Below are 25,608 nucleotides of genomic sequence, written 5' to 3'. Positions count from 1 at the left end.
ATCGAGATCGGGTTTATGCCAAAACCCGCCCCTCAGGCTTGAGGCCATCCCTGGGCTCCACGAGCTATCCAAATTACGTATATAGCCATCCAAACATTCCATCAACCCGTATGAGCAAGGAAGGGGCAGCAATGGAAAAACGTAATTGCACCTGGATGGAATTGCGTAGAAGAGACTGTGGGGCCAGATACCAGAAGGATGAAGAGTGGATCGGTGGGGTCCGCACATACTTTTTTTGTCTCCCTCGTACCCTTCACTGCCAAACAGCCCATAAAACCAGTTTTGGAGTCATGCGTCGCTGCTACACTCACACACACGTGCCTTATCATGCTTTGATCGCGTGACATCCGTGACCCCACCATCGTATGATGCCCCTCCGCCCACGCCCACCACCCCGTGATGCATCTGATTTTTCCCACTGCCGTTACTTTCATAATTCGATGTTATTTTGTTCCTCTACTCTTTCTTTCAAACCCTCTATTTTTTGTTTTGTGATACTCTACTGTATATAGTAGCATCTAGTACTAGTCTACTAGCAAACGATTTTAGCAAGAAAAAAGTCGCTATTCAAAAAATTAAGGGGTTGTTCGGCTAAATAAGCTAAGCGGCTTATTTTTTTTGTTCTTATTTAAATTTTTTTCAAATTTATTAGTTTTTTATCAATTTTTTAAAGATTATCGTTTCGTCATGACGAAAAGAATCTAAAAAGTAAAAAATTATGATCAAAACCTAATTTTTTTGAATAAAGACAAAAATAAGCCAATAAGTCAATTTTTTTATCTTTATTTAAAAAAAATTGGAATTCGATCGTAATTTTTTACTTTTTAGATTTCTCTTGTCATGAAGAAGCAATAATCGCCCAAAAATTGATAAAAAAATTAACAAATGCGAAAAAAATTTGAAGAAGGACAAAAAATTAACAAATTCTCTTCCCTTTTCAAAAAGAATTTTTCAAAAAATTCCCTCTAGATTTCCTACTTCTAACATTTTTCTCTCTATCTCTCTCCACTTATTACCCCTACTATTTTTCAAAACACTTTTCAAAATACAAACCAAACAAAGGATATTTAGCCGAACGGCTAATTAGCATTTGAGACAAACAGAGGCGGATTGAGAAATTCAATGCAGAAATGTCACTTTTGAGCATGTACTAGCCAAAAATTCTCACAACCGAATGTATCAAGAACATGCGGTCGCCTATCATTAGCGACTGATAGCAATCAATGACCAACCAAAGTGGTCGCCAAAAATATACAACCATGACCAAGATTTTAGTCACTAAATGTTACTCCCTCTGTCCCATAATATTTGTCCGGTCTGCAAAACGAAGACGTAAAAATAATACAACTTTTTCAAGAAAAATTTAAATTTTTTTCAACAATTCACTAGATATCGATGAGTTCTTTTAATTTATAAAAAAAGTTTAAATTTTTTCTTGAAAGAAATGCATTATTTTTGAGTCTTCGGTCTACGGACCGAACAAATAATTTGGGAAAGATGGAGTAAGTTTTGTGACCGCAACATATTTTGGTCACCAAAACCCTTCTACGACTAAGGTTACATGACCAACATATTTTGGTTGTGGTTTACATTTTGTAACTAAATAGCTAGGATCTTTGGTGACCAAATTCCTAGTTGCCAAAGGTGTATTTTCCTGTAGTGATCTATAGTGTTTCATGTCATGCGGTAGATGTATAGCTCACTCCTAAGGAAATGGAAAAGAAAAAACGCTAAACTCATACGGGTGGAACAAGACCAAAGAGTATCAAACACCACACCAAGTACTCGTGCTTCTGATGAGAATCGAACCATCATGTTCCATATGGAAGGGGTGAAGAAGTGTCAATAGACTACAAGCCCGTTGCACACCACAATAACTTTGGGGAAATAGTTGAGTCGAGAATGGGATTTATATGGTTGTCATGCATGCATGCCACTCACATGACAAGCATGCATGCCGCATCGATGTTGTTTACATTTTCCATTAGTCTAGTGATTTAGTTAAAACAAAATGATGAATGTAAAATCATCAACAAAATTAATTTCAAAGTAAAATTGGGCGGTCATACTTCGATGTCCATTTTATTACTTTTATATTATATATGTAGTGGGCCAAAATATTCAAAGGTTCGGAGAGTCAAAAGGGTCACGAGGTGGAACCCACTGTTCAGTTGTCTCAGTTCGTCTGTAAGTCAAGTGATGCCTCGGGAAGACCGTTTGTTGTTTTGCCGAACATCTGCCGAACCCTAGCTACTCTCCCGAATGTTCCCTCCGTCCCTTGAGCACGATGCTCGGTAAGCTTTTCCTTCGTTCGGCAAAGTGGTAACACTCGGTGGCTCTTGACGCTCAGTGGAGCTCGTTACTTGAGGAGTAAGGCACATCTGTGAATATTCAACGTTCTTGTAGAAGCTTCCATATTAGACCGAAGTGACATCTTTGCCCGAAATGACATTCCTGACATTGACTATTACGGCTCTGCAAACTCTGGGAAGCGACGATCATTAAATGACTCTGACACGTGACATCATCTGAGCGTAGCCACATGCGTGAGGGACACTACCAACTTGCTCAACACTCCAAGGCTTTGCCTATAAATACGAGACCACCCCTTCTAGTGCAAGGGTCCGAAAAACTAACTATTATTCTTCTCTCTCTCTCACCATACTTTCTCACTATATTTCTCTCCGTTTTTTTCCTCCTCCACCTACTGACTTGTTCGTTGAAGCTTCTTCTCGGAGCAACCCCCTTCGGTTTGTAGGTACACGAGTCATCACTTCATCCATCCACGGTTCAGCAGCGGGAAGGAAAACCCTGGGAAGCAACGCTCATTAAATGACTCTGACACGCGACATCATCCGAGCGTAGCTACGTGCGTGAGGGGCACTACCAACTTGCTCAACACTCCAAGGCTTTGTCTATAAATACGAGACCACCCCTTATAGTGCAAGGGTCTGAAAAACTAACTATTATTCTTCTCTCTCTCTCTCTCACCATACTTTCTCACTATATTTCACTACGTCTTTTTCCTCCTCCACCTACTGGCTTGTTTGTCGAAGCTTCTTCCCGGAGGAACACCCCCTTCGGTTGTAGGTACATGAGTCATCACTTCATCCATCCATGCTTCAGCAGCGGGAAGGAAAAAGGTCCAAGAAAGTTCAAAGTTGATTCAACCCCACATTTTATCTTTTGGATTTTTCTCAAGTCTCACTATTTCCATGCCCTTAAAAATACTCACAAGCATGCCATCGCTATTGCTACAACGCCACCACCATAAAAAACAGAAAAACGTCCCCACCCTGTACTTTAACGGGATATACATTCTCTTAATTTTTGTTAAATACATGAGGAGGGTAACGCTAGCTTGGTCGTCAATAATTAAAACTTTAGAGTGTTGTTTTTTCTTGGCCAGGTCTCATATTTAATATCTTCTAAGTACTATTAACTCTATTGAAACCGTTCATACGAGACAAGGTCTCGATTTTTAATTGACTCATCACTAGTGCATGATAAAATCAATCTTTTAAGATCAATTTAATCGGAGTGCGCACAAGCATCCTGAGTTAGATAGTAAAAGGAAGGATAGACGAAGAAGGTAAAGTGTAAGATTCAGCACAGAATGAGGTGAAGGGTCCAGAAGGACAAGTGATGTGGGCTTTTGTCTCTTCTGTGGACAGATGATGGCCCAACGTAACAGTAAACCATCAACAGTACCAAATGCAGTTGAGTTTTGTTCACGCTCTTTAAAAGAGGGTGAACAAAATTGCACTCTACCAAATACCATTACTCGGACTCGAAATAGAAACTTTAAAAAAAATTACTATAAAAAAGGTGCCCAAGGGCAAGTTTTTATTTTTAAAAAATGGAAAATCTGGTAAATGAATAATCTACTGGTAGGTTTCTTTAATGGGTCTAGTTTTTTTTTTTTTTTCCCTTTTTAATCATCTATGAAATGGCTACTTGTCAAAAAAAAAAAAAAAGGGCTCTACTAGTAAGGTTTTTTTATTTTTATTTTTTGATCGGATACAAAGTGCTCTACTGGTGAGTTGTAGTAAATGATTAAAAAGATTACTATCGGTTTCTGGGCCCAACTTGTTTAAGTAACGCTCCGTTCCATAAGCCTTCTTAAAAAATAAGCAATTTATTTCATATTTTTAAATTTAAAAATAATGTAAATGAAAAATAATTTTTTAATTTTTGTTTGCACCGTATAAAAGAGCTTAATGGAATCTATCAAACAAAATCTATATTGGTAGAAAAATTATTTTCATAAATACATTATTTTTTAGCTTGAAATTGCCTTATTAAAAAATAAAAATTTAAATTGAATTGCGGAACGGAGCCTAAGGCCCGTTCTCTTAAGCTTTTTATTTTGTAAATATTTTTGTTTTATTTTACGAGATAGATCATTCTCATTCTCATTCTCATATAATAAATTATTTTTAATTTAATAAATAAGTAGGAGTACAAAAAAAGTACAGTACCTAATTAATGCTTCATGGCGGCTCCTAGGAAATTCCCTAACCACTGCCGCACCGAATCCCAATCTCGTCGGCAGGCCTGCAATTTACCCGAAAACCCACTCGCTTCAGGATCCGCCTATCATGGGACCACCTGCGGGCCTGTAGTCTTCCCTTTTTTTAAGAGACAAACTAGATCGTTGTAGATATGAAATACTCCTTATAAGAAAAAAATTACTCCACAATAAAAACGGACACAATCTGTTCGAAAATACAAAAAAAAACAAAATAAAAGAGAAGCTTTTTGGAACCAAAACGCCAGAGGCAAACTCGTCAATCACACTCGTGAAGGAGGGTTTGAGTAGCCAAGTATGGACACAGAGCAAACTCTCCTATATGAACCTTCCACACCAACTTGAGTTCGTTCCTGTCGCAGACTGAAGGCTGAAATCACTACAGACGCTACTACCGTCGCCGCTGAACTGGTTTCAGTAAACCAGATCTAAAACTTTAGATCTGGCTCATGAGTCCAAAAATGATGGAGAGAGTGAGAGGTCTCAGTTTCTTAAGGAGAGAGTCTCAACCATCTCACAACCATGGGCCTAGAGAGAAAATAGGAGGAGAAGAGAAGTCTGGAGATGGGGGATTGAGAAGAGAAGAGGAAGTAAGATGGTGTGTGCGCTTTCTTTCTATGTGGCCTTCTTTTTCGTTTCGTAATACTATTGCGAAACGAAAAATTAGTTTGACAAAAATAAGAAAAATGATTTCGACACTCAATTTTTTGATAAATGAATAAGAATTTTCTTTTAGTGTCTCAAGATACACATAGCACGTTTTCTGAAACACGCTAAACGAAAAATTTTGGACTGCATTTATAAAAAATGAAATGCCAAAAATCATTTATCCAAAAATAATCCCTCTCAATCTCAATATGATGATGCTCTTTTAAATTTTTTTATAAGAGCTCCACAGAAAAGAATATGACATGATAATTTTATATCCGTCTCCGTAACAAAGACAATTTTACTATTTCAAAAGCTCTCAAATATTTTTACTTTATAATGTAAAAATAGCATGAATTTTGTTTAATAGATCTCAATTAAATTTACTAGATGAAATTTTTACAATTATAAAATAAGATAATAAGTTTCATATTATAGATCAATATTTAAGATCTCCGAATGTTGATGTGTTGGAAAGGAGGAAGTAATAGAAACACGTACAAAAAAATAGAGATCCATTTCTAAGATGTAGGAACGTTGCATTTTTAATCATTGTGTTGCACAATTTTGAACAGAATGTCGCTACTGTCCCTCCGGAGATGGCAATGCCAGTACGGTCTGCGACAAAATATAAGGGCTAAATGATAAAATCATAGTACGACAATAAATAACGTAGCACTTATTAAACTAGCTAGTATCTGATTTTGATTAAAAACAAATTGCTCAAAGCGTGTGGGGTTCCGGAGTTCCTTAGTTGAAATGATTGATGATTACTCCCCCACTCACATAACGTGAACAACGTTCATGAATCGCGTACTTAAAATGTTGAAGGTTTCAAAGGCATCCGAACTTGTTCGTTTTGGGTCTCAAAACACCTACTTTAATGCTAATATTGGGTATACCATGTAAAAGGGCGAAAGAACAAAATGAAGCGATGGGAGGATCCAAGATGCTGTGATATTCCAAAGGCAAATGAGGGGTGGACCTATACATTCATTAGAGGATGAGGAAAAATGAAAATGATGAACATGCCGATGAAAAAAGAATTAAAATGAACACATTACTGCACTTTTCTATCAAAGCAAAACACTAAAATTTTATGGGTTTAGTTGAAAAAATAAAAGCAAAAATAAGAGCAAGGATCCTCCAATGCAATGATCCTTCATGTGACGTAAAATATGACTTCCATGGTCTTATTTAATGTTCTAATCAGTTATTCGTTTTGTAGATCCAAATATTAAAATCGCCCATCCCAAAAAATTAGTTTAATTGAAAACTTGCATGTAAAGCCTCGGTTGAATTATATTTGTTTCCATGGTAATGGATGGTCATACCATGATATTTCATTAATTGCTTTTCAATGGTTCTTTCATGTGGGTGATCACGCTGTCCGATAAACGGTTCGGCCAGATAGTCAAATGGTGTCCAACTTTGGTGCCACTATGCTGACCATTTTTGTTGCGCAACCTGAAAGTGAAGATCTCCGAGCTTTCTTTTTTGCAGGATTTTAAAAGGTTGATCGCAATGATGTCCATCAAACTCATTATCTGGCCGAGATGGCTCTTATGTCTTTATTGTCTCCTCCAATTATAGAAAATCAGCACTTTTCGTATAGAGCTACGGACTTCGTAGCTCTATTTTCTGTGTTGTATTTCTCTGTGAACGACTGTGATTTTATATTTACTGAAATTCTTGATCTTAAAGGGGAAAAAAAAAATTACATGAAGAAATCGTGGAACAAGAAGAAGCGGGGCTTGATGAGAGGCCATGCCATGTAGGGTCACTATAAATTTGTCAAGAGGAGTACTGTTGTTCACCTTTCACAGTCCAAACAGAGCACAACCAATGGGTAATCCTTACCATTTGACTTCACAATCAAACGCCTCTCTCTCTCTCTCTCTCTCTCTCTCTCTCTCTCTCTCTCTCTCTCTCTCTCTCTCACACACACACACACACACACAAGTGAGCCTTTTCCTATCACATTATAACCATTAGGATTAGTGGAGAACAAAATCATTAGGATTTGAAGGTGAGAGTGAATTATGGGCATGTGAGAAACCCCCTCGAAAGTCAAAAGTTTTTACTTACAAGTACTCCTAGTTATAACTAGCTAGTCCACGACAACACAAGTATTTTTTTGGAAAATTATGGATGACATTATATGGTACCACTTCATAGAAAATAAGGGTATTTCACCACATTAATATCTTCATCTAACTCCCTAAAAATTCATTTTTTTCGGTCTCGGAAACTACCAAATTATACTGCAATTAAATGTAGAATTTGCTAGAATATCTACGCAACGATTGGCTTCCTGAAACACATGCCTCACCTTCGTCTTAAGCACCCGAAGAAGGAACTGGCAATCACAAATGATATTACTAAGAAAATGGCTTCTCGTTGCTTCTTCTTTGAGCATACATGAAGCCGTGTTCTTGATTTTCTTAAAGTAATTAACTAGCCAAAGTATCCTTCTATCAATTTTGTTTGGATCAAAGACATTAAAATTGAAGAAGATAGTCATAATCCGTAAAGAATTGGATGCTTATTTCCTTTTTTACCGTATAATTAAGGATCGATGAAGCTTCCTATAATCTCAATGGTTATAAGTTAAGGATGAACAGCTAAGCAAATCTTTGTTGGTGATTAGAATTAAAGGTAGAAGATAATTGAGGGATCCATGTGATCAATGAACTATTACCATTATCACACATTTGAAACCTTTTCCCTTACCCCCTTTTGTGGTTGGTGAGATTTTTCCACTCTAAATTTTGAGCATGAACTTTTTGTTCTAGGTATTCAAATTTAGAGATTTAACCTTTATTTGCCAAAATGATGCGATAGGAATTAATTGGTGAAATGGAAATTTTGTAATGTCACAATATAAGGGGAAAATATAAGGGATTGGTGCAGCGATAGTCACATGACAGTCAGGAGCCATCAATTCCTTAGGTACGAGATTTGACTTCCACCGATGTGCAATCAACTCCTGTATTGGTCTAGTCTATACGATCCATACGAGGCTTTGTCTCGCATTTAATTAAACATTCTAGTGAACGGTGGGATTAGTTTTGTTCTAAATTAGCAAATTCATTAGAAGGTTTTCTCGCAAGAGGGGAGGGGGATATACTTATTTTATCCTTTTCCTATCCTAACAATTAACATTTGTGACATAGGATTTCCAAAAATGGCCCCATTTCATCATTACATGTCATGTTCTATCATTTTGGTGTTTGCGAAATAAAGTTGCTTTAATGTGACATGAGAGGGAAAATTAATCCACCTCCACTAGCTTGTTTTGAGAGTATGTGAAGATTTTATTAAAAATGGACAAGCAAATGATTTAGACCTTCTAAAGTAGAATGAATAAAAAGGAATAGAAACTAAATTAGAGGGGAGTTTATCATCAGGTTTTAAAAAAGACTTCCACGGTTCCACCCACCTTTAATGTTAAACGATCATGATAGGGTTTTTTTTTTATAATAGAATGTTCGGGCCAGCTTCCACACACCACCAATTCCGGAGTTCTAAAGTTAACGACCTTGCAAACCCTCCAAAATGGCCCGAAGTTTTAGAATGTTCGGCCTTCATAGAATTTGGATATACGACCTCATGAATGACAAATACTTTATTTCTTCATGCCCACTTGACCAACCTCCTCGGAGTTAAACGATCATGACAGTTGGGGGCACAGTATCAGCTTATATTCATGATTCGTTCACGCGGTTATTTAGTTTTTTCCCACTTAATAAGAACTTCATTCTATTTTAGTATTACCAAAGTTCATTCTAATTACTACTCTATTGCAACGGTCAAAGTTCCTGGAGATCACATCTAAACTTCCAAACCCTAGATTTAAATATTTTAAATCTCATAGTAAATGGTTTGTTAGAGTCACTAGGCTCTAAGAAATGTTTAAAAAAAAAGAAAGAGTGTTTATGAGAATTGTTTTTGAAAAAAAAATTGGCATCAATTTTTTCTTCTCGATGAGATCTTTAAATTAGTGTAAAAAATTTCCTTCTTATACATTATTTCTTGCATGTAAAATGCACGGCTTCTCAAAAGGGGCAAACAATTTGGACGGAGGGAGTATTTAGATAGTGGACAGTGGAAGAAATCTTGGTCAATATTAGAATCCCAAAAGGGGCCTCGTGTAGGTCACGTAAATTAGTTTTTGAGAGTGGGTTCTATTTTTTAGGCCTAATGGCTGGCTCACTAGAATAGAAAATGTGCATGATGCTTCATTACTACTCTAACCTCCCCAACTAAGCACCTCTTAGCCAATGGGCTCTAGTCCAGTTGGTATTTCCTGGTCCTTCTCATGTCGAATGCCAGGGTTCGAGCCCCGTCGTGGGCTTTTGGAATTCAGAGATATGGATAGCCTCTGAAATCCTTGTGGACTAATCTACTAATACCCCGCTAACCTCCGTTGATGTATACAATATTTGGAGGGAAAAAAAAACTAAGCACCTCCTACTTCTCTATAAAAAGTAAAACACACTTCCACAAAATAGAGGCTATCACAATGGGTTTAATTTCTTGTAAGGAGGAGGCACCTTTTAAAATGTGAAATCTGCAGTTAATTCAACACATAAGGCTCTGGCTATAACTTCCCTTGATAAATTTGATAGACATACAATTTCTCATGTGTGACACAACTTAATTTGGAAGCAATTAAATAGTAACAGTTTTCATTATTGCTCCATGATGCTAGCTCTTTCGATAAGTTGTATTCAAGAGCAGCGGAGCATATTTGAGCCTAGCTTTCAAGATACAAGAATAAAGAGAACCGCGTTAGACTAACAGATCGACCGACAATTATGCGCGAACAACGTCGTAAATCAAGAATACAACTAGTAATTATTAAGCACTTCCCTACGCGTTTTACCGCACTCGAAGATTTCTTGAATTTGAAGCAAAGGAGGAGCGCAACATGCACCAATCCGTTAAGCAGTCCAACCTTTGAAGCAAAAACTCAAACCCATCATGATGTTGTTGTAGAAGATGCAATTCTTCCAACTTTTTTGTTCTTGTTTTTATCGGATACTTGTCTAGAGAAATCCAATAGAGTCTACATCTCTAATCATAAGTCTTTTGCCTTTCCATTTTCTTTATCCAGTTTTTCGTTACCCATGCTTTCAAAGCTTATGATTACCAAATGCACCTGTTGTTGAATCACTTATTGGTGACACATTGGAGGACACCCACAGAGAGGAATGCTACGCACGCCGACAAACGTTGAAAACACAACTCCAAACACAATTGTACGTGTCTAGAACCGTTTGATGCACATAGGTCCATACGCATCGAATGATTCCGAACATAATTGTGTCCGGAATTGTACAGTATTTTAAAGTTGTGTGTGTAGACTTTTTGCGCCCCATAAGAGGATGGTGGTTTTTTTTTTTTTTTTTTTCAAAAGGTTTTTTTTGATTTTTCCATTAAGCATGTCGTCACAAATACGTAAATAAAAAGACAAGCAAAAAAACAGAATGGCCCGTTCAATTGTATCAAGCTCTTTCAAGATAAATTCGAGAATCGAACCATAGTCAAAATGTATTGATTTCTTAGAGCCGGAAACTAATACAAAAACCAAACCCAATTCATACGATGCGGATTGATCAGGGATTTACTAGTACTCGTTGTTCTTTTTAAACGACCCTAGTAATGGAAAAATCGATCGAACCTTTGTTCAATTTTCCCAATTTTTTTTTTTAATTTGATCTTGGTAATTGAAAATAAAGACCGATTTTCCCGGGGACCGTGTTGTCCCTTAGGGAGGAACAGCATGCCGGGCTGTCCAATTTCAGCAATGGACGGCTCAGACTTCATCTCGGCAATGCATAGATAGACAACTGAGATCTATTCGGCTGAGATGAAATCTGAACCGTCCATTGCCGAAATGGACGGGCCGGAGGGTGTTGTCCCTTAGCCCCGGAAAAATCCACCCCAAAAGTGGAAACACATACTAGTATATTTTTATTTTTGGAAATTGAACGGTTTACATCGCTAGACCATTCCCTTTTTGTTTTTTGATTTTTTTGGTAAAGGGTAGACCATTCCCTTTTATTTCGCTATATACTGGAGTATCTCTCTCACGTATAAAATCCCTCATATCTCTTATTAAAACGGTGGAATAATTTTGTATCAATTAACTACGATTACAGAACCATAATTGAAATGTTTACCAAATTCATGAATAATAATACTACTACTAGTACATATGAAAAGAAAAATCACAATATCCAGAATAATAATGAAACATATCGAGTATCGCTTCAATAATAATTCCAAACTGATAGCAATCTCTTCAACAAAATTACTGAAGAATAATTCCAACATTCTATCCATAATAGTCATTCCTATCGAAAATTGTAGATTGAAGAATGAAGAGAAATACTGTACTTGACCCTGGGCATCTAGCTCTATGGTCAATGGTTTGACCCCTTTTTCTTTTCTTTTCTTTTTTTCTCTTTTTTTCATTTTATCTGGAAGGATTTGACCTAATTGACAATCTTCGACTCCTTATAGTAACCTAACTACCTAACATCCGTCTTCCTTTTTTATGACTGCAATATATGCAACGTTTTGATAGGCTACGTACCTATGACACCCAAAAAAAAGAAAGACGGAAGCTTACTCTTTCACCTTAATTCAGTCCATACAACGCGGAGCGAAACTCAATAGCTTGTTTCCCCCCTTTTCCACCAAAGTAGGCAGCTATTAGTTTCACCAATGTCTGCATTATGAGTAAACTATCTGAACCAGCTTGATGACTCTTTCCAGCCACACGATCGACTCCTAGGGTTTTGGCCACCCTCTCCAGCCCACCGTACAATCCATCACAGTTCTTCATCATGTGTTTCATGTCGTACACAGCCCCGCCAAAGTAGGTATTCACCAATCCCATGAACATGCTGAGGTCCTCTGGCAACCTTCTCCCTGTCAAAATCTTGAGCAGAAATCCAAAATCGTAGGCGCCGTGGAAGGTGATCCAATGTACCATCGGTGAAAGGATTCTTGAACCCAGAAGCAGACGCCCGAATTTCGCTGAGTCAATGCCGTATTTCATGTTCCTCTGAAAATCGATTCCTTGTTGTTTCAGCAGAGCGATGGAATCCGGGTTGTGGGAATCGACATCCATGTTGAAATCCCGGAAATTGAATTCCCAAACGTAGGAGCAATGGGTTCCAGGGAGATTCCCACCAGAGTCGGAGAGTGTGAGGCCTAGTTGAATGAGCCTGAGGGCATCGACGTTTGCCTTCATGACGGAGTAGTTTTGGTCAGGAGAGAGCCGAGAAAGTTGGTGTTTCTCAATCGCCGGGGAATAGATTGTACCCGGGAATTCGGTATCCATGGCAATATATGGGTAGCGGGGAAGAATGTGATCAATCAAAAACAATTCATCTGCTAGGTTTCTAGCCCATACCTCTCGAATCATTACGGGTTTCTTCAGCAAATACATGGTTTCTCTCTATGTTGCAGATGAATATGCGAAAGGACGGAATTTGTAGATGATTATGTGAGTAGGGATGATTTTATAGCTTATTATCAATCCCATACCTATTCTGATTAGACTCGCGCGGGGTTTCGGTAATCGTATGGATTTATAATCTCAGAATCATATTCGGATTTGTGTACTTGCTTTCCTAATCGTCCGAGGTTTTTTTACTCAACTAGTGGATGATTTCATCCCCGCAGCATATGAAAGGCTGTCGAAACCAAGTATAACTTGAACTGGAATAGGGATCTAACTTGTGGAGCAAGTTTTTAATTTCTATCATACTTTTGAAGCAAGTTTGATATCGAAATTAACTTCTTTTCCTCGCGAATACCTCTAGTTTCTGGATTTTTTTTGCCCGATGGGATCGCTAACTCTAATTACTGGCAATTAATCTTCACTGATTTATTTTTCATGGTACATCAACAAAATTATACACGTAGGAATTTCTTGGTGACATCTTTAAGTGAAATATTATTAAGACGAAGGCGATCGGTGATATGAAATCCCATTACGTAATTTGGCTCTATTTCCATCGAGACATCTTAATCAACACTGAACACGAGATTTTTGGTTTTTTCAAGTTGGATAATCGAATCCTTCTTTTCAACCATAAACGTGAGTCCAGGGCCTGCCCAAGGACCAAGTGACCAAACCGGCCATTTTTGCTCCCAAATTTGCTCCAAAAAAGGGGCCCGTCGAGGTTAACCCACATATTTAAAGAAAAACGGAACTTGATTTTCAATTTGCGATTACTTGGTGAGAAAAGAACACAAATTTTATTCAAAAAATTCAAATTCGAAAAGAAAGAAAGGGACTGCACAGCAAGAACAATATCTGTGGAAAAAGTGCTTGTGGTTCTACAGGTGATGGAGTAAAATGGCAGTGAAAAAACAGAGTTGGTTATGGTGGAGACAGCGGTGTGGTGCTTGTGGTGGTGTTGCTTTCCTAGTCTTCTGCCAAATCCATTGTTTGGTTGAAATAATTGGTAAAAATGGAATAAAGATTTTCCCACTTCCCTTGTCTCATCAGTGAACACCAAACATGCAGACTTCATTTTTTTTTCTTCGGTGGGTTTGCTTTCTACACAATTGACCACAGTTCAATTCTTGAGGTTAGGCCGCAAAAAAGTAATTTCTTGTGAATCCCCTAGTCAAGGCGTGGATGACTTGCATTTAACCGGACCGGGGAGGAGATTAGTCGAGGTGCCTGTAAGCTAAGCCTAGACACTCCCTTGACCATCGGAAAAAAAATTTAAAAAAATCGTATCTTCTACTTTCTCATCCTTGAAATTTTCGTACCAACAGAACACGATAATGGTAAGCAAACTAGATGACCTTAAGTTAATCATGTTTGGACTTGACTTTAATTCTGGCACAGTAATTTAAAAGGAAAAAGAATGGTGAAGGAATCTCATTTGATAACGAAGTAAAAAAAAACCTACAAATTTGCTTTACCTCGATGAATTCCTCCACACGCCCATGATCCAAACACGGCCTTGGGAGTTGCACGTCCTTTCCGCCTATACCCAAATTAACCTGCTACGGTTGCAATATACAGATTTGTCTTGATTGATCCAGAAAAAGGATAAACAGAAACTTTGGAACATCCCATTGACGTGATTCGAATTTTCTTCCCACAAGTTTTCCTGTAAGGTTCTCCTGAATCCCTGATCTGGAAAAAGATTTAAGTAGATAGTCAAAAAAAAAAAAAAAAGGAGGAATGACTCGGAAATTGAAAAATCAAGCTCATGTTTCAAAAGAACATAAATTGCTAAACCTGACAAGAACAGAAACTACACTTGATCTTAGCCAAAAGGCCGGGAAAGGTATAAACCTGCTTAGGTACATGCTCCTCAACATCTCATTCAAGCTTCAAAGCATTAGAGTAAAGTGACAACGGATCAGCGCTAGAATCAAAATTACCCTATCACCATTTCTCATGTACGTGTCTCTGCAAGCTGCAACAACAATTTTCTTTTGCACAAAGCTGCATTAAAAAAGGCTTGTCATGTTAATCTTTATTACCTATCCCAAGTGAAACAAAGAGCTAGAAAACTATAGAAAGTATCGCAATGGCTGTGTCCCCACCTCAGCGGATTAAGGAAAAAGTTGTATGTCCTTCTCAGTCAACATGGTCGCGGAAGCGTACAACTTTGTTTATAAAAGCCCTCTCACGGTGATAACTGTTATTACAAAAAACAAAAGAAGATTGCTGTCATAAATGTACTTGCAATTTCAAACTACGACAAAGAATGCCATATAAAATTGCTCCTTATACTTACATTACAACAGATGATATACAGAAGCAGGTTAATCCAACAGAGAGATGAAGGAGAAATGATGGCCAGAAGTTCTGATGATCCAGAAATAATTTCTCAGAAACGAGAGTGGTTATGCCAGAAAACATCAGAACTGCCCAACCTGATGGCAAGCAGCTGCGAAAGGAAAATGAGGCAGAATCCTGTGGAAAGGTAAACCAAGAAACCAAGTCTATATAAGATATTCAGAGTAGCACTATCAAGCATGTGGAAAATGCACCAGAGGATTACAGCAATTATTTAGCTATCATAGCAGGGAAGTTCAAATAAATTGCACTAGCAAAAGACATACCTTAAAATAATGCTTGATGAATACTGCTGAGTAAATAATTCTCAAAATCATATCTTCATTGGAGTTAAGAATGCAGACTACCAAATTTGATCTCAGTGATTAACATCATTGTCTAAAGCATACTAAACAGAATGAGACTGCCAGAATGGGACTACCCTACTTCACTCACCAAACTACACGCCCACAAAGCAACACACACACACACACACAAACCCCACGCGAATGAGCGATGTTATGTAGCGTACATGGAGCAAAACATCCCTATGTTGACAGGAGTTGCCTTATATATTGACTTTTCTAAAACTAGTGGATTAGTTCGACATTGTGCATGTTACTTGGAAGTTTGAGACTACTAAATAGTATGTACGAATTTCTATGATGTCCAAAAGCAACAAGACCATATCAAAGGAGGAAGCTTTGTTACGGCAACTCAACAGACGAAAGAAACTGAAAGAAAACAATTTGCAATCCAAACACATCGAAGGCACCGCGAAACAATAGTATTAACCAACCCACCATATTTCAAGTCCAATTAATTATGACCCTCTATAAAATATTTTTTTGCTAGAAGACGGTATAGGAAAGCCCTCTAGATCCACAACGGGACTCCTGGAGTCGGGGTTGAGATCTTAGCTTACAGATAATATATTTCTTCACTATAAGAAGAATTACTTGAAGGAGCCCACCGCACCAATTATTCGTTGCATTTATAGGTGTTCGCTTCCTCAGATAATATATGACCACAGAGAGAGTATCCTGTACAAGTTATTGCCCAACTTCTAAAACCTATAAATAGTTGCGCCAAACCTACAATGCTACGAGGTATGTGTATGCACGAACATAGTAAAAAGGAGTTGCATGGCATCCTTGCAATGTTAAATAAAAATTCCACAGTAAGAAAAAATAAAAAATACAATGATGCTCAATGTAGAGCTCACATTGAGCAAACTGCAAAAAGACCAACAATTCCAAGAAGGAAATGAAATATTAGCTGTTATCAAGCCAAAGTTTAGAGTTGAAAAATAAAAAGGATACTCAAGGAATTTGCAACAATTAAACCAACTGCACCAGCCGATTGTATTAGTAACACATTCAGCGCAAGATAGATAACTGAGAATACAAGTAAGGAGTCATTTGATCGCTTGAGTTGGTTCTCCGTTGCAACTGCATGCAGAAATGCTTCAGAGGTTCCTGATTCAGGAATCAATGGGATAGAATTTAAGTTTCTAAACATTCACATTTGTCACCACCCAACACGAAATCTACCAAAGAAATCAACTCTACACAAAGGTTATAGTTAAAGATCTCCAAACTTCAGTAGATGGATAGTAACCACTTGGTCATCAGCTTTGACATGCCATTGCATAATTAGGGCTTGCTTGATGTCCGAAACTTAATGAATTGAAGTGTTTCATGAAGAAAAGTGTCATATTTGGGCATTCAAACAGAAATTACATGGTTTAATTAAGTTACTTATGGCAAAGAAAATACAATCACCCAACATCACTGTTAACCAATGAAAGACCCATCATCAAAGATTCAAAGCAAGGTCAGGTGATATTTGTATTTCTTAAAAGGACACCCTTTAATTCAATACTTTCCTACAGTCACTTCAGTGGGAAGTCCATCCTGTGATTTTAAGAGGAGGAACTATACATGTTTTATTTCTACCTCTGCGTGTTAAGTTAAAGCATAATAGACCAATGCAAAGTTTCTCAGGAGTCTGAAAATTCCTTCCTGATATCAAGGCTGTCGACTCTTAACCTTCTTGACCAGCAATGACAAGTTTTTGATTCCAAACCATGAAAATAAATCCAAAGTTGACATGCTAAGCTATATCCTATATCTCAGTTTAATATACATCACAAAGTGGCCATGTAAAGGGCCACTGCCTTTTCAAGAACGATCACATGGGAGATTAAAGCACTGGAGGTGGGTGCTAATATGGCATAATCACAACTGGTGGTGCTAAGCAAATTGTGGAAGAGCATGTGTGTTTCCCATCAGTACATAAAACTCAACCCTCAAGAGACAAATGCTGAAAAACGAAATGACAAACACAAAGCTACATGATGGCTTCGTTATATGAAGTTCAGACAATTTGTATGTAGGCATGAATTAGACAAAACTATGTAAATCATTTACCATTCATGGCCAAAACAATGACATAAATGCAGTAATATCGGAGGACGCTTGATGCTTCTCCATCACTCCATTTCTGACCATACAACAATCTGATGAGAGCGTAAGAATAGCTTGGGCCAAATGCCATGACTACAAGCCCTACAAGACATCACGTATATTCTGAAAACCAAGAAAAGTAAGAAGCAGAGACGGAAATTACAGAATTCAAAAGACATTCACTCAACAAGACGGATTTTGTCATTTGAAGTCAAGAATGACACCAAGTCACCAACTCAAAGGGAAAAAGAAAACCAAAAGTGTATGCATACACCTAGGAAAAAGAATTGGTTTCTATAACACTAAAAAATTATAGCTCACTAAAGCCTTGAACTAACTGAATCTGTTCCCCATTATGCTCCATTCTGGTCCACAACTTGTACCCCTTCCCCTCACATTATTCCAGCACCGCATCAAACTAGCAGCAATTGCCCTTCGTGCTTTTTCACATCCCATTCCAAACTCTCCATCAGGCCTCTCATTGATACTACCTCAACCTTCCACATTCATTTCAAGCTTTGAGCTAATACAGGGCAATAGACAGAGACTATTTTCAGAATGACCCTCTCATATTAAGACCCTACCCGGGTGGCATGGGATTTTAGAAAATTGCAGGCTTGAGATGACGGCTAGTTGCATAGGATGGGAAGTTTGTACAACAAAAAAAGGCAAAGTTAAGAACACTGCTCCTCTTTGTCTATAGTAGTTTATTTGAGGGAGAAAGTGGGAAGCGCTCAAAGCTCAGATTGAGAAGCAATATTTGGGAGATAATTTGGGATACTTTTCTGCAGTAACATGGATATGATGAAAATATAATGAACAAAGGGGTCGTGGCTCCTCTATTTGTACTCATCTAATCAATATTATTCCCTACTAATGAAAAAGAAAAGCAAAAGCCCTATCAACAGAATCCTCAATAAGTTGCTGAACAGAGAAGGAAAGTGACGACAGAGAGGGAAGACAAAGAAATGAGGGCTGCAAGTGTTGTTCACCACACTACAGTAAAAATTTCAACTATTCCAACCCCAGGTGCAAATCTTATCATCCAACAAGTAACATGACAATTTAAAAATAAGAGAAAAGTTTGGTCATGCCCAGCACGGATGTTGTCATAGACCCTTTTATGGCCTCCGCCATGGGGCCTACATTGAATTTGTATATGATTGTGCATAGCTGTATAAGTCAAGTAACCTAGAAAATGCTTTCTAGTATATGAGCCATGCTAATGATAATTCTAAAATGCCAAACTCCTTGTTTTAGTGCTTAATACATATTGACCAGGCAAAACTAATACTAGGGGCTGCGCAAGCAGCGCAACTGTGCTAAATAGTAGAGACCAACTAAGAAGTTGAAATATTAGAACAAAAATAAGAAACTATAAACCTTACCAATCAACAAAACGAGCTTCAGAGCATCTGTTAGAGAACTTCCCAACTTCCAGCTTTTACGTGCATCTTCCGCTGCCAAAAAAAATTAAAGTTTTACTGCTATGATGGACAAAATACTAACATTATGTAGTCATCAAACCTAGCTTTTACTCGACAAAGTTAAGATCTGAGAAGGTTTCTTTAGCCTTGCAAGACAGACATTAACATTTGACATTTTTTTTTGCTGGTGACTGAGTTTAGACAGCACCTCAAAAAATAAAACGAGAATCAACTTAATAAAATATTTAAACAAGTTTAATAAAATGTGAGAATAAATTAAACAAGATAAAATAAATAGCCCAGATGCAGTAACTGCCACAGTGCCACTTATTTCTTAGGTTCCATTACCACAGTGTTCTGCTAATTCATGGAAGATGATGAAATTTTATATAGGAAACTTAAATAACTAACTTTTTTTTGGTAACTTTTTAAATAACTAACTTAAATGGTATATTATGAGCATAAAAAGAAATAATGGAATAGAATACTTGTGTCCAACAATAAGTCAAAAGAAGGTTAAATTCCACTTGTTTTATAATCATGACAAGTGCATGGCTAGGTGACCAATAAAAGCTGAGAGATGTGGTGAGCCAAGCCATGTGGACAAGGTCATGTCAGACAGATGGCACTTTCCCATTGGTTTGACAACCTGGAGGAATTTCCCTTGACCAATGCCCCCCGTACCAAGGGAAGTCAAAGGATGCCCTATGTCTCTAATGATGCAAGGGACGTTGGGGGATCTCCCTGATCTCCCTCGTACAACAACGGCATCAAGGGACGTCATCGACAATATCAAAGGTGATTAGGAGATTGGTGTCATCCTTGTGCACCTTCTGTCTCTGGTGCAATGCTGGGCGTGCTTCTACAGATAACACGGGCCTTGGAAAAAGCTCTATTAGCCTCCAAGCCACAAGTCCTTGCGTGATCCCGAGTGGGGTCCTAGGCCCTGCCTCAGCCTTGGTTGTCCTTGAGTAAGTGCCAATTGGAGATTAAGTCACAGATCTCAATTGGTGGATTTTGCTTTAGAGGTGGTGATATATGAGATCCTTGACATGAGATCCCGGAGATAAATCCTTCGGAGGTGAGGCTGAGGTCCACGTGGAGCCAAGGGCCACGTACTATTATCACCTTGCAGTGGTGAAAACATGCACCTACAGCCTCAAACAGAGTGGGTACACAGGAGGATAACGAAGCAATAAGGGGCAGCAGAATCAGCCCCCTCTCTTTATATTCACATGCTTTCTAATGCTTTGGAGTGTAGACCACCTAGTTAGGTTGCCATCCCAAAACCCAGAATAAGAAGAACAAATGTGTTTGAAAATTCGAAAACAGATCTTACGGACCTATCCAATAAGAATAAAAAAAGGCTATATGAATGACATGATAGAAAGCTCAAATAGAGAAGAAAATCTAGTAAAACTAAGTAAGGATGAAATCTAAACACAAATTCCCTGGGAACAAACAGAAAGAATAAGAAATAAACCTGTTGCGGACTTTGCAAATGTAGCATACGAACTTTCTTCAAAGGGAAGAAAAATCAACCTCACCACTAGGCTCCCTGAAATGTAAAAGATGATGTGTTTCAACATGGTCAGAAAAAATCAGCAGGAGAATGCAGATCAATACTAACAGATCTTTTCCTTTAATCGAAATAGCTCTACATTGGAATCAATTTTGCTACTTGTGAGCAGAAAATCAGAAAAACTAGGACAGGATATTTGGACCTCAATTACCTAATTTGTCAACAAGTCCATACACAGCTTGGTTATATGTTGTATCAAACCATACAAGGACAAACTTTTCTCCTTCTTGAAGGATCAACTTTCGGAAGGATTGAAGAGTAAACAACATGCACATGTCCGAGAGCTGCCTATCATAATTCATGATGGATCCTACCCTGTAGAAGCACATGTAATTAAATTATCTCCTTGATGAACTAAAAGGGATACAGAAAATCACATTATGTCAAAACAATTTAGAAAACGAAAGTGGGAACTTTTTGGCATAAAAGTAGATCAAAAGCTCCAAAAACATAATAAGAGAAAACCAGGATTAATAAGCGATAGAAAAATAGTACTCAAACACGAATCAATTGACCCAGATGCATCCCAAGCCAGAGCCATCATCTAGCATGGTTGAGAATACCTGATCGGAAGCTTGGTTTGAGACATATGGCAACCTAAACCAACCCAAAGATAACCTCTTTTCACACATGATAAATAATACGTGCTGCACGCTATCTGGCACATTATGCATACATAAGGGGGCACAGTAATATGAAGTAATACTATTTAAAAGGCTAAATCTATGACATACATTATCTAATAATAAGTTATAAACTAACAAGTCTCAACAAGCAAGGCTACGCATAAAGTCAATACCAGAGAGGTGGCTATGCTTTAAGTGGATGATGTTGTATGATGCGACTAGAGGAAAGTTACTGTTAAGCGCAATTAGAATGAGTATAAGGAATAAGTTGAACATTACAGATGGATGACAAAGATGAGACTCAAGGGTAACAGTAGGCAGGTCTCTCCCTCCCCCCTTCCCCCATTGTCTTCTTCTTTTGTCGATTTCTTCTTGGTAAGGAGAATGCTAGGAGCCTAGGAACTAAGAAGGGTGTTTGGCTTTGATAAAAATACACACTTGAATGGTCCGGTAAAAGAGTATCCGTATCATGATGTATGATGCTACTATTTCAACTCATCCTTATAGCAACTAATAGGCATCACCCAATTTTCCTTTCTAGTCAAAAACTTAGTCAAGACATCCATGGCAATGTGACTTCGCAGAAACAGGACTATTTTGCTCAATTTTCATTTCACTATCACCTACAGCATTCTCTTCCCTGATTGATATGATTAAAGAACATCTGCCGCAGGGGAAAAAGATTACAAGAAAGAAATCTATACCTGAAAGGCAGAAGATCAGAACTCTTAATAACACGAAAAAGAAGAAAGTAGCCCCAATAACAAAAGAACAAGCAAGCTCCATACGCAGCTTGTGATACTGCAAAGACAATCCCTTTCTCCTGCAGGTTAACATCGAGAGACTGATATTAGAAGCCAAGTATTCAAGTAATGATTGAAACTTAGCAGAAATAAACAGTGAAAAGCTACATATCAGCAAGAATTTGAAAAAGTCCTTAAAGCAGACAGGTTCCTAAACTAGCTTCTGATTCTATTCTATAATACATGAAAAACCACTGAAACACGAGCAATAAAGGTCGTCACATCATCCAATTAAACTTTACCATGTCAGGTTGCGTAACAATGAGGATGTAGGTTGTCATACAACGCGAAAGAGTAGCTGCACTTTCAACTACCAAGCGCAGTCTGAGAAACAGCAAATTCTGAGAAAGAATGTACAAGGGTTCGGCCAATAGCTCCAAAATACATGCAAGACCTGAAAAACAAAGGAAACCAATCCCAGATATCAAACTTTTGAAGACACAAATGAGAGCATTCATTTCATGCTAAACACTATTCCTAAGACCACCACAACATGGCTCATCAAACAATGAAATTGCTGCAAACCACATTTGTCTTTCTTCCCAAATGTAGGTCTCCACACAGAATACACAGGAAAACAGAGAAACAAACTAATGGTTTCAAGTTGAAAGAGAGACTTTACCAGGAGAATTCACTATTAAGTTTGGAGCTGAATTTGTAAGACACAAGGAAAGATCTCTAATTGCGTAACCTACCAACTGCATGATGCAGCATCAAAAACTTGCTGCTTACCATTAATCAAGATAGCTTGCCCATATGGATTAGAATAACTTAGTTCTTGCCACCAGAAGACAAGTATGCATGCTACAACTGTAATAAGTATTCCAAACGGCACTGTCATCCAGGCTACCTTCAAAAGTTTTGACACATTTACTCCTGCTGAACCATCATCACTGCCACGAGATACAAAGAAATAATAATTTTACCACTTTGTACATGAAGTAAAATTGTGGAGGATAAGAAAAGTTTAGAAATCAAACAACAAAAAAGCTAAATTACGTGGATTCTGGTATGGATGGGTTTCACCAAATTCTCGTGTCAAGGACACAGGGGCACTGCATAATATTCATATCTTAATAGCAAATTTGCACTAACTTGAATCTTTAAATATGCTTCCTAAGTTAATGTCTAACTAAAAATCTTGGGCCTGTAACTCCAACATTTTAGAGAGTACATGCAACATAGGAAAAATAAATTGACGGGAAACCACCGAAATTTCTTCACCTGCTCCCTCCCTTACCCTTACCCTTACCCTTACCCTCACCCTAACCATATCATGCTCAAACTTCGTGTACATTCATATAGCCTCGAGTTTATATATCAACCAATTGATCTGACAGCAAGAGTCTTCAGAATCTCATGTTAAATCAAAATGTTTTCATTCACGCCACCAAGCAAATTAAAAGCCATTCAACTCATAACTTATACGAAGCAAGATACAGCAAAAGTTACAGCTCAGGACAAAGAACAGGTAGTGCTAAAACACACCAGTCAACTGAAACGGCTAATTGTCTCAATTGAAGCACGAGGAAGTACCATTTAATGTCTGCTCTCATGCATGCTCGCCGAAAACCTTCACGACTGAGGAACAAGATACAGGTGACAAACAGATGGAATTGTACAGCGTAAAGCTGCATAGGAAAGGAAAGAAACATAAGCCCGGATTGATGGAAGCTCACTACCCCAGAAATTCCTAGAAAATCGACAGCCTACAAATGAAGAGAAATAAACTTCCGGGTTCTCCATCTTACATTCTGTTTTCAGATAGTCCAGTTGGATCTTTTTAAAATAATGGACTTTAAATAAGACTTATAGATTAAGCAATTAAAATTTGGTTCTGAAATGTCAAATTAAAAAGAATTGGAATAAATGAAAAGCATTGAACACAAATCCTAACAGCTGCCCTGCAGGCGTTCCTTAGCATTCAATCACTCGTTAGGCAGTACAAGCTTTTGGACAAATTTTAATTCATTGTCTGTTGGTGCAGAAAAAGTTTAGGCTAATTAGAACAACTTCCCTAGTTTTTCTTGAATACCAGCGAATGCCCGTGCCCACTATTTGCACCATATATATATTAGTGAAACCACAAATATGATGCTAAGCTGCTTGTGATTAGCTTGGTCATGAGAACTTAGGATCTGAACATCTAACAGAGAATCATTCCAAAGGAGGATGATCCTTGCTGCTGCAGAGTCTGAGTGATCACCAAAGTAATTCAAAGAGGTACATATGCAATTACAGACATATCAGAAGTAAACTTTCCTAACTTTTCGTTCAAAATCTCTAAAGATAAACGTGTTAACAGCGAAATAAAAAGAGATCATGCCAGCATTCTATGTTAAGTAAAGCTGCTCTAACATAAAATCCAAACCCTTTTAAAACAAATTTTCAGAAACCTAAAAAAGGTTAACGAACACAGAACAATGCTATCCCCTAGCCCAAAGTGTTAGTCCAATTAATTGGTGGGTTTGCTCCCCACACAATTGACGAAGGTTCGATTCTTGGGTTAGGCCACAAGAAAGTAATTTCTTTGTAAATTTCTAGTCCTGGCGTGGATTGCCTTCTTTGACTGGACCGGAAGGGAATTAGTCGAAGTGTGCGTAAGCTGAGCGTAAAACAAAAATAAAAAATATAAACAGTATCACCTATAGTAGCTGAGATATTCACCTAATAACCACCGGTAAGTGGAATTATCTGAGCTTGTCGATAGCCACAAGCAAGTGAATTAGTAAACGAAGTTATGAGGAATTCCGAATAAAAATGGTTACCGCGTAGTCTTTTTCAGTGAGGTGTCTGATGATCCATGAATTGAATATGAACGGGATTCCCCTTGACAAGAACTGCGTAGCTGTTGTCAATGCAGAACAACATATCAATACAACTATACGTTTAGACTGGGATATCGCTTTAGAGAGAGAGAGAGAGAGATTGTTAAAATCTAGAACGCGTAGAGACATTAACTAACCGAATAAGTACTTGAAAGTGCGAGAGAAATTAGTCGTGCGATCGCCGTCAATCGCCATGTCCGATCGCTCTGAGAAAGTCTTGGAAACAGAAGAGGAGAGAGAGAGAGAGAGAAGGGGCTGAAACAGAACTAGCCCTGTGAGGCAAAACGGCTAGCCGGACAAAGAGCCTTGTGTTCGCCAGTTATTTTAACCAACACGACTGGTTCAGTTAAGCAATGATTTTTATATATTTATTTATTTATTTATTGTAAAGAAGCAAGAATCTCAAGTAGTAATGATTTTTCTCATATCTGATAGTACAAAATGAAGTCTCTATATAATGATTTAACTTGTTAAATTAAAAACCAAGATCTACATCAGTGTTAAGTAGAAAATTAAGTTAATTGAATACCCTTATTATCTATCGAAATGAAATATATTTGTTTTAAACAGAATATTTGCATGGACAAATTACACATCAAAGTTTATACAACAGAAGGTTAGAATTATTAAATGAATTATCTTGGATCCCATTTTCTATAAAATAAAGATTATTATTTTTTTGATCAGCATAAAATAAAGATTACAAAAATATTTCACTTAAAATGATTTTAATTGTATTTTATTTAGAGAGCATGTTTCCGGCAGCAGCACGGTTGGAGCACTTTTCTTTTTCAAGCATAGATGGACCATCCGAGGACGGAGGACCCAGTGTCCTCTTCCTCTCCGATCCTTTGTACAATTTTAGTCCA

At 37.7% G+C, this 25,608-nt stretch overlaps 2 protein-coding genes and 1 pseudogene across 5 annotated transcripts; all 3 read right to left on the bottom strand.

The window, feature by feature from the left end:
• Positions 1-11,828: 11,828 nt before the first annotated feature.
• LOC131321290 (probable CCR4-associated factor 1 homolog 11) lies at positions 11,829-12,644 on the bottom strand. The gene has a single exon (XM_058352287.1). The coding sequence runs from the start codon at positions 12,642-12,644 to the stop codon at positions 11,829-11,831; it is 816 nt and encodes a 271-aa protein (XP_058208270.1).
• Positions 12,645-13,997: 1,353 nt separating this feature from the next.
• LOC131319256 (uncharacterized) lies at positions 13,998-25,044 on the bottom strand. 4 transcript variants are annotated; one of them, XM_058349433.1, is made up of 16 exons: positions 24,877-25,044; positions 24,680-24,759; positions 23,448-23,542; positions 22,644-22,804; positions 22,154-22,305; positions 21,813-21,931; positions 20,634-20,797; positions 20,384-20,458; positions 18,862-18,933; positions 17,438-17,575; positions 16,328-16,483; positions 15,293-15,345; positions 14,965-15,143; positions 14,771-14,865; positions 14,517-14,669; positions 13,998-14,354 (listed from the first exon to the last, which is right to left on the bottom strand). In XM_058349433.1, exons 1-14 carry the CDS (start codon positions 24,932-24,934, stop codon positions 14,805-14,807), a joined length of 1,563 nt encoding a protein of 520 aa, XP_058205416.1. In that variant the 5' UTR covers positions 24,935-25,044; the 3' UTR covers positions 13,998-14,354; positions 14,517-14,669; positions 14,771-14,804. The 4 variants fall into 4 exon arrangements, with proteins under 4 accessions (XP_058205416.1, XP_058205414.1, XP_058205413.1 ...); XM_058349431.1 differs by having other exon boundaries at positions 14,460-14,669; positions 23,448-23,620; positions 24,877-25,038; XM_058349430.1 differs by having other exon boundaries at positions 23,448-23,620; positions 24,877-25,038.
• LOC131321541 (U2 spliceosomal RNA) lies at positions 14,402-14,512 on the bottom strand (annotated as a pseudogene).
• Positions 25,045-25,608: the final 564 nt, after the last annotated feature.

This window comes from Rhododendron vialii, chromosome 3a, assembly GCF_030253575.1.
Source record: "Rhododendron vialii isolate Sample 1 chromosome 3a, ASM3025357v1".
NCBI classification, from domain to species: Eukaryota; Viridiplantae; Streptophyta; class Magnoliopsida; order Ericales; family Ericaceae; genus Rhododendron; species Rhododendron vialii.
The sequence above is the reverse complement of the archived record's forward strand: the minus strand, read 5'-3'. Positions and strand labels throughout refer to the sequence as shown.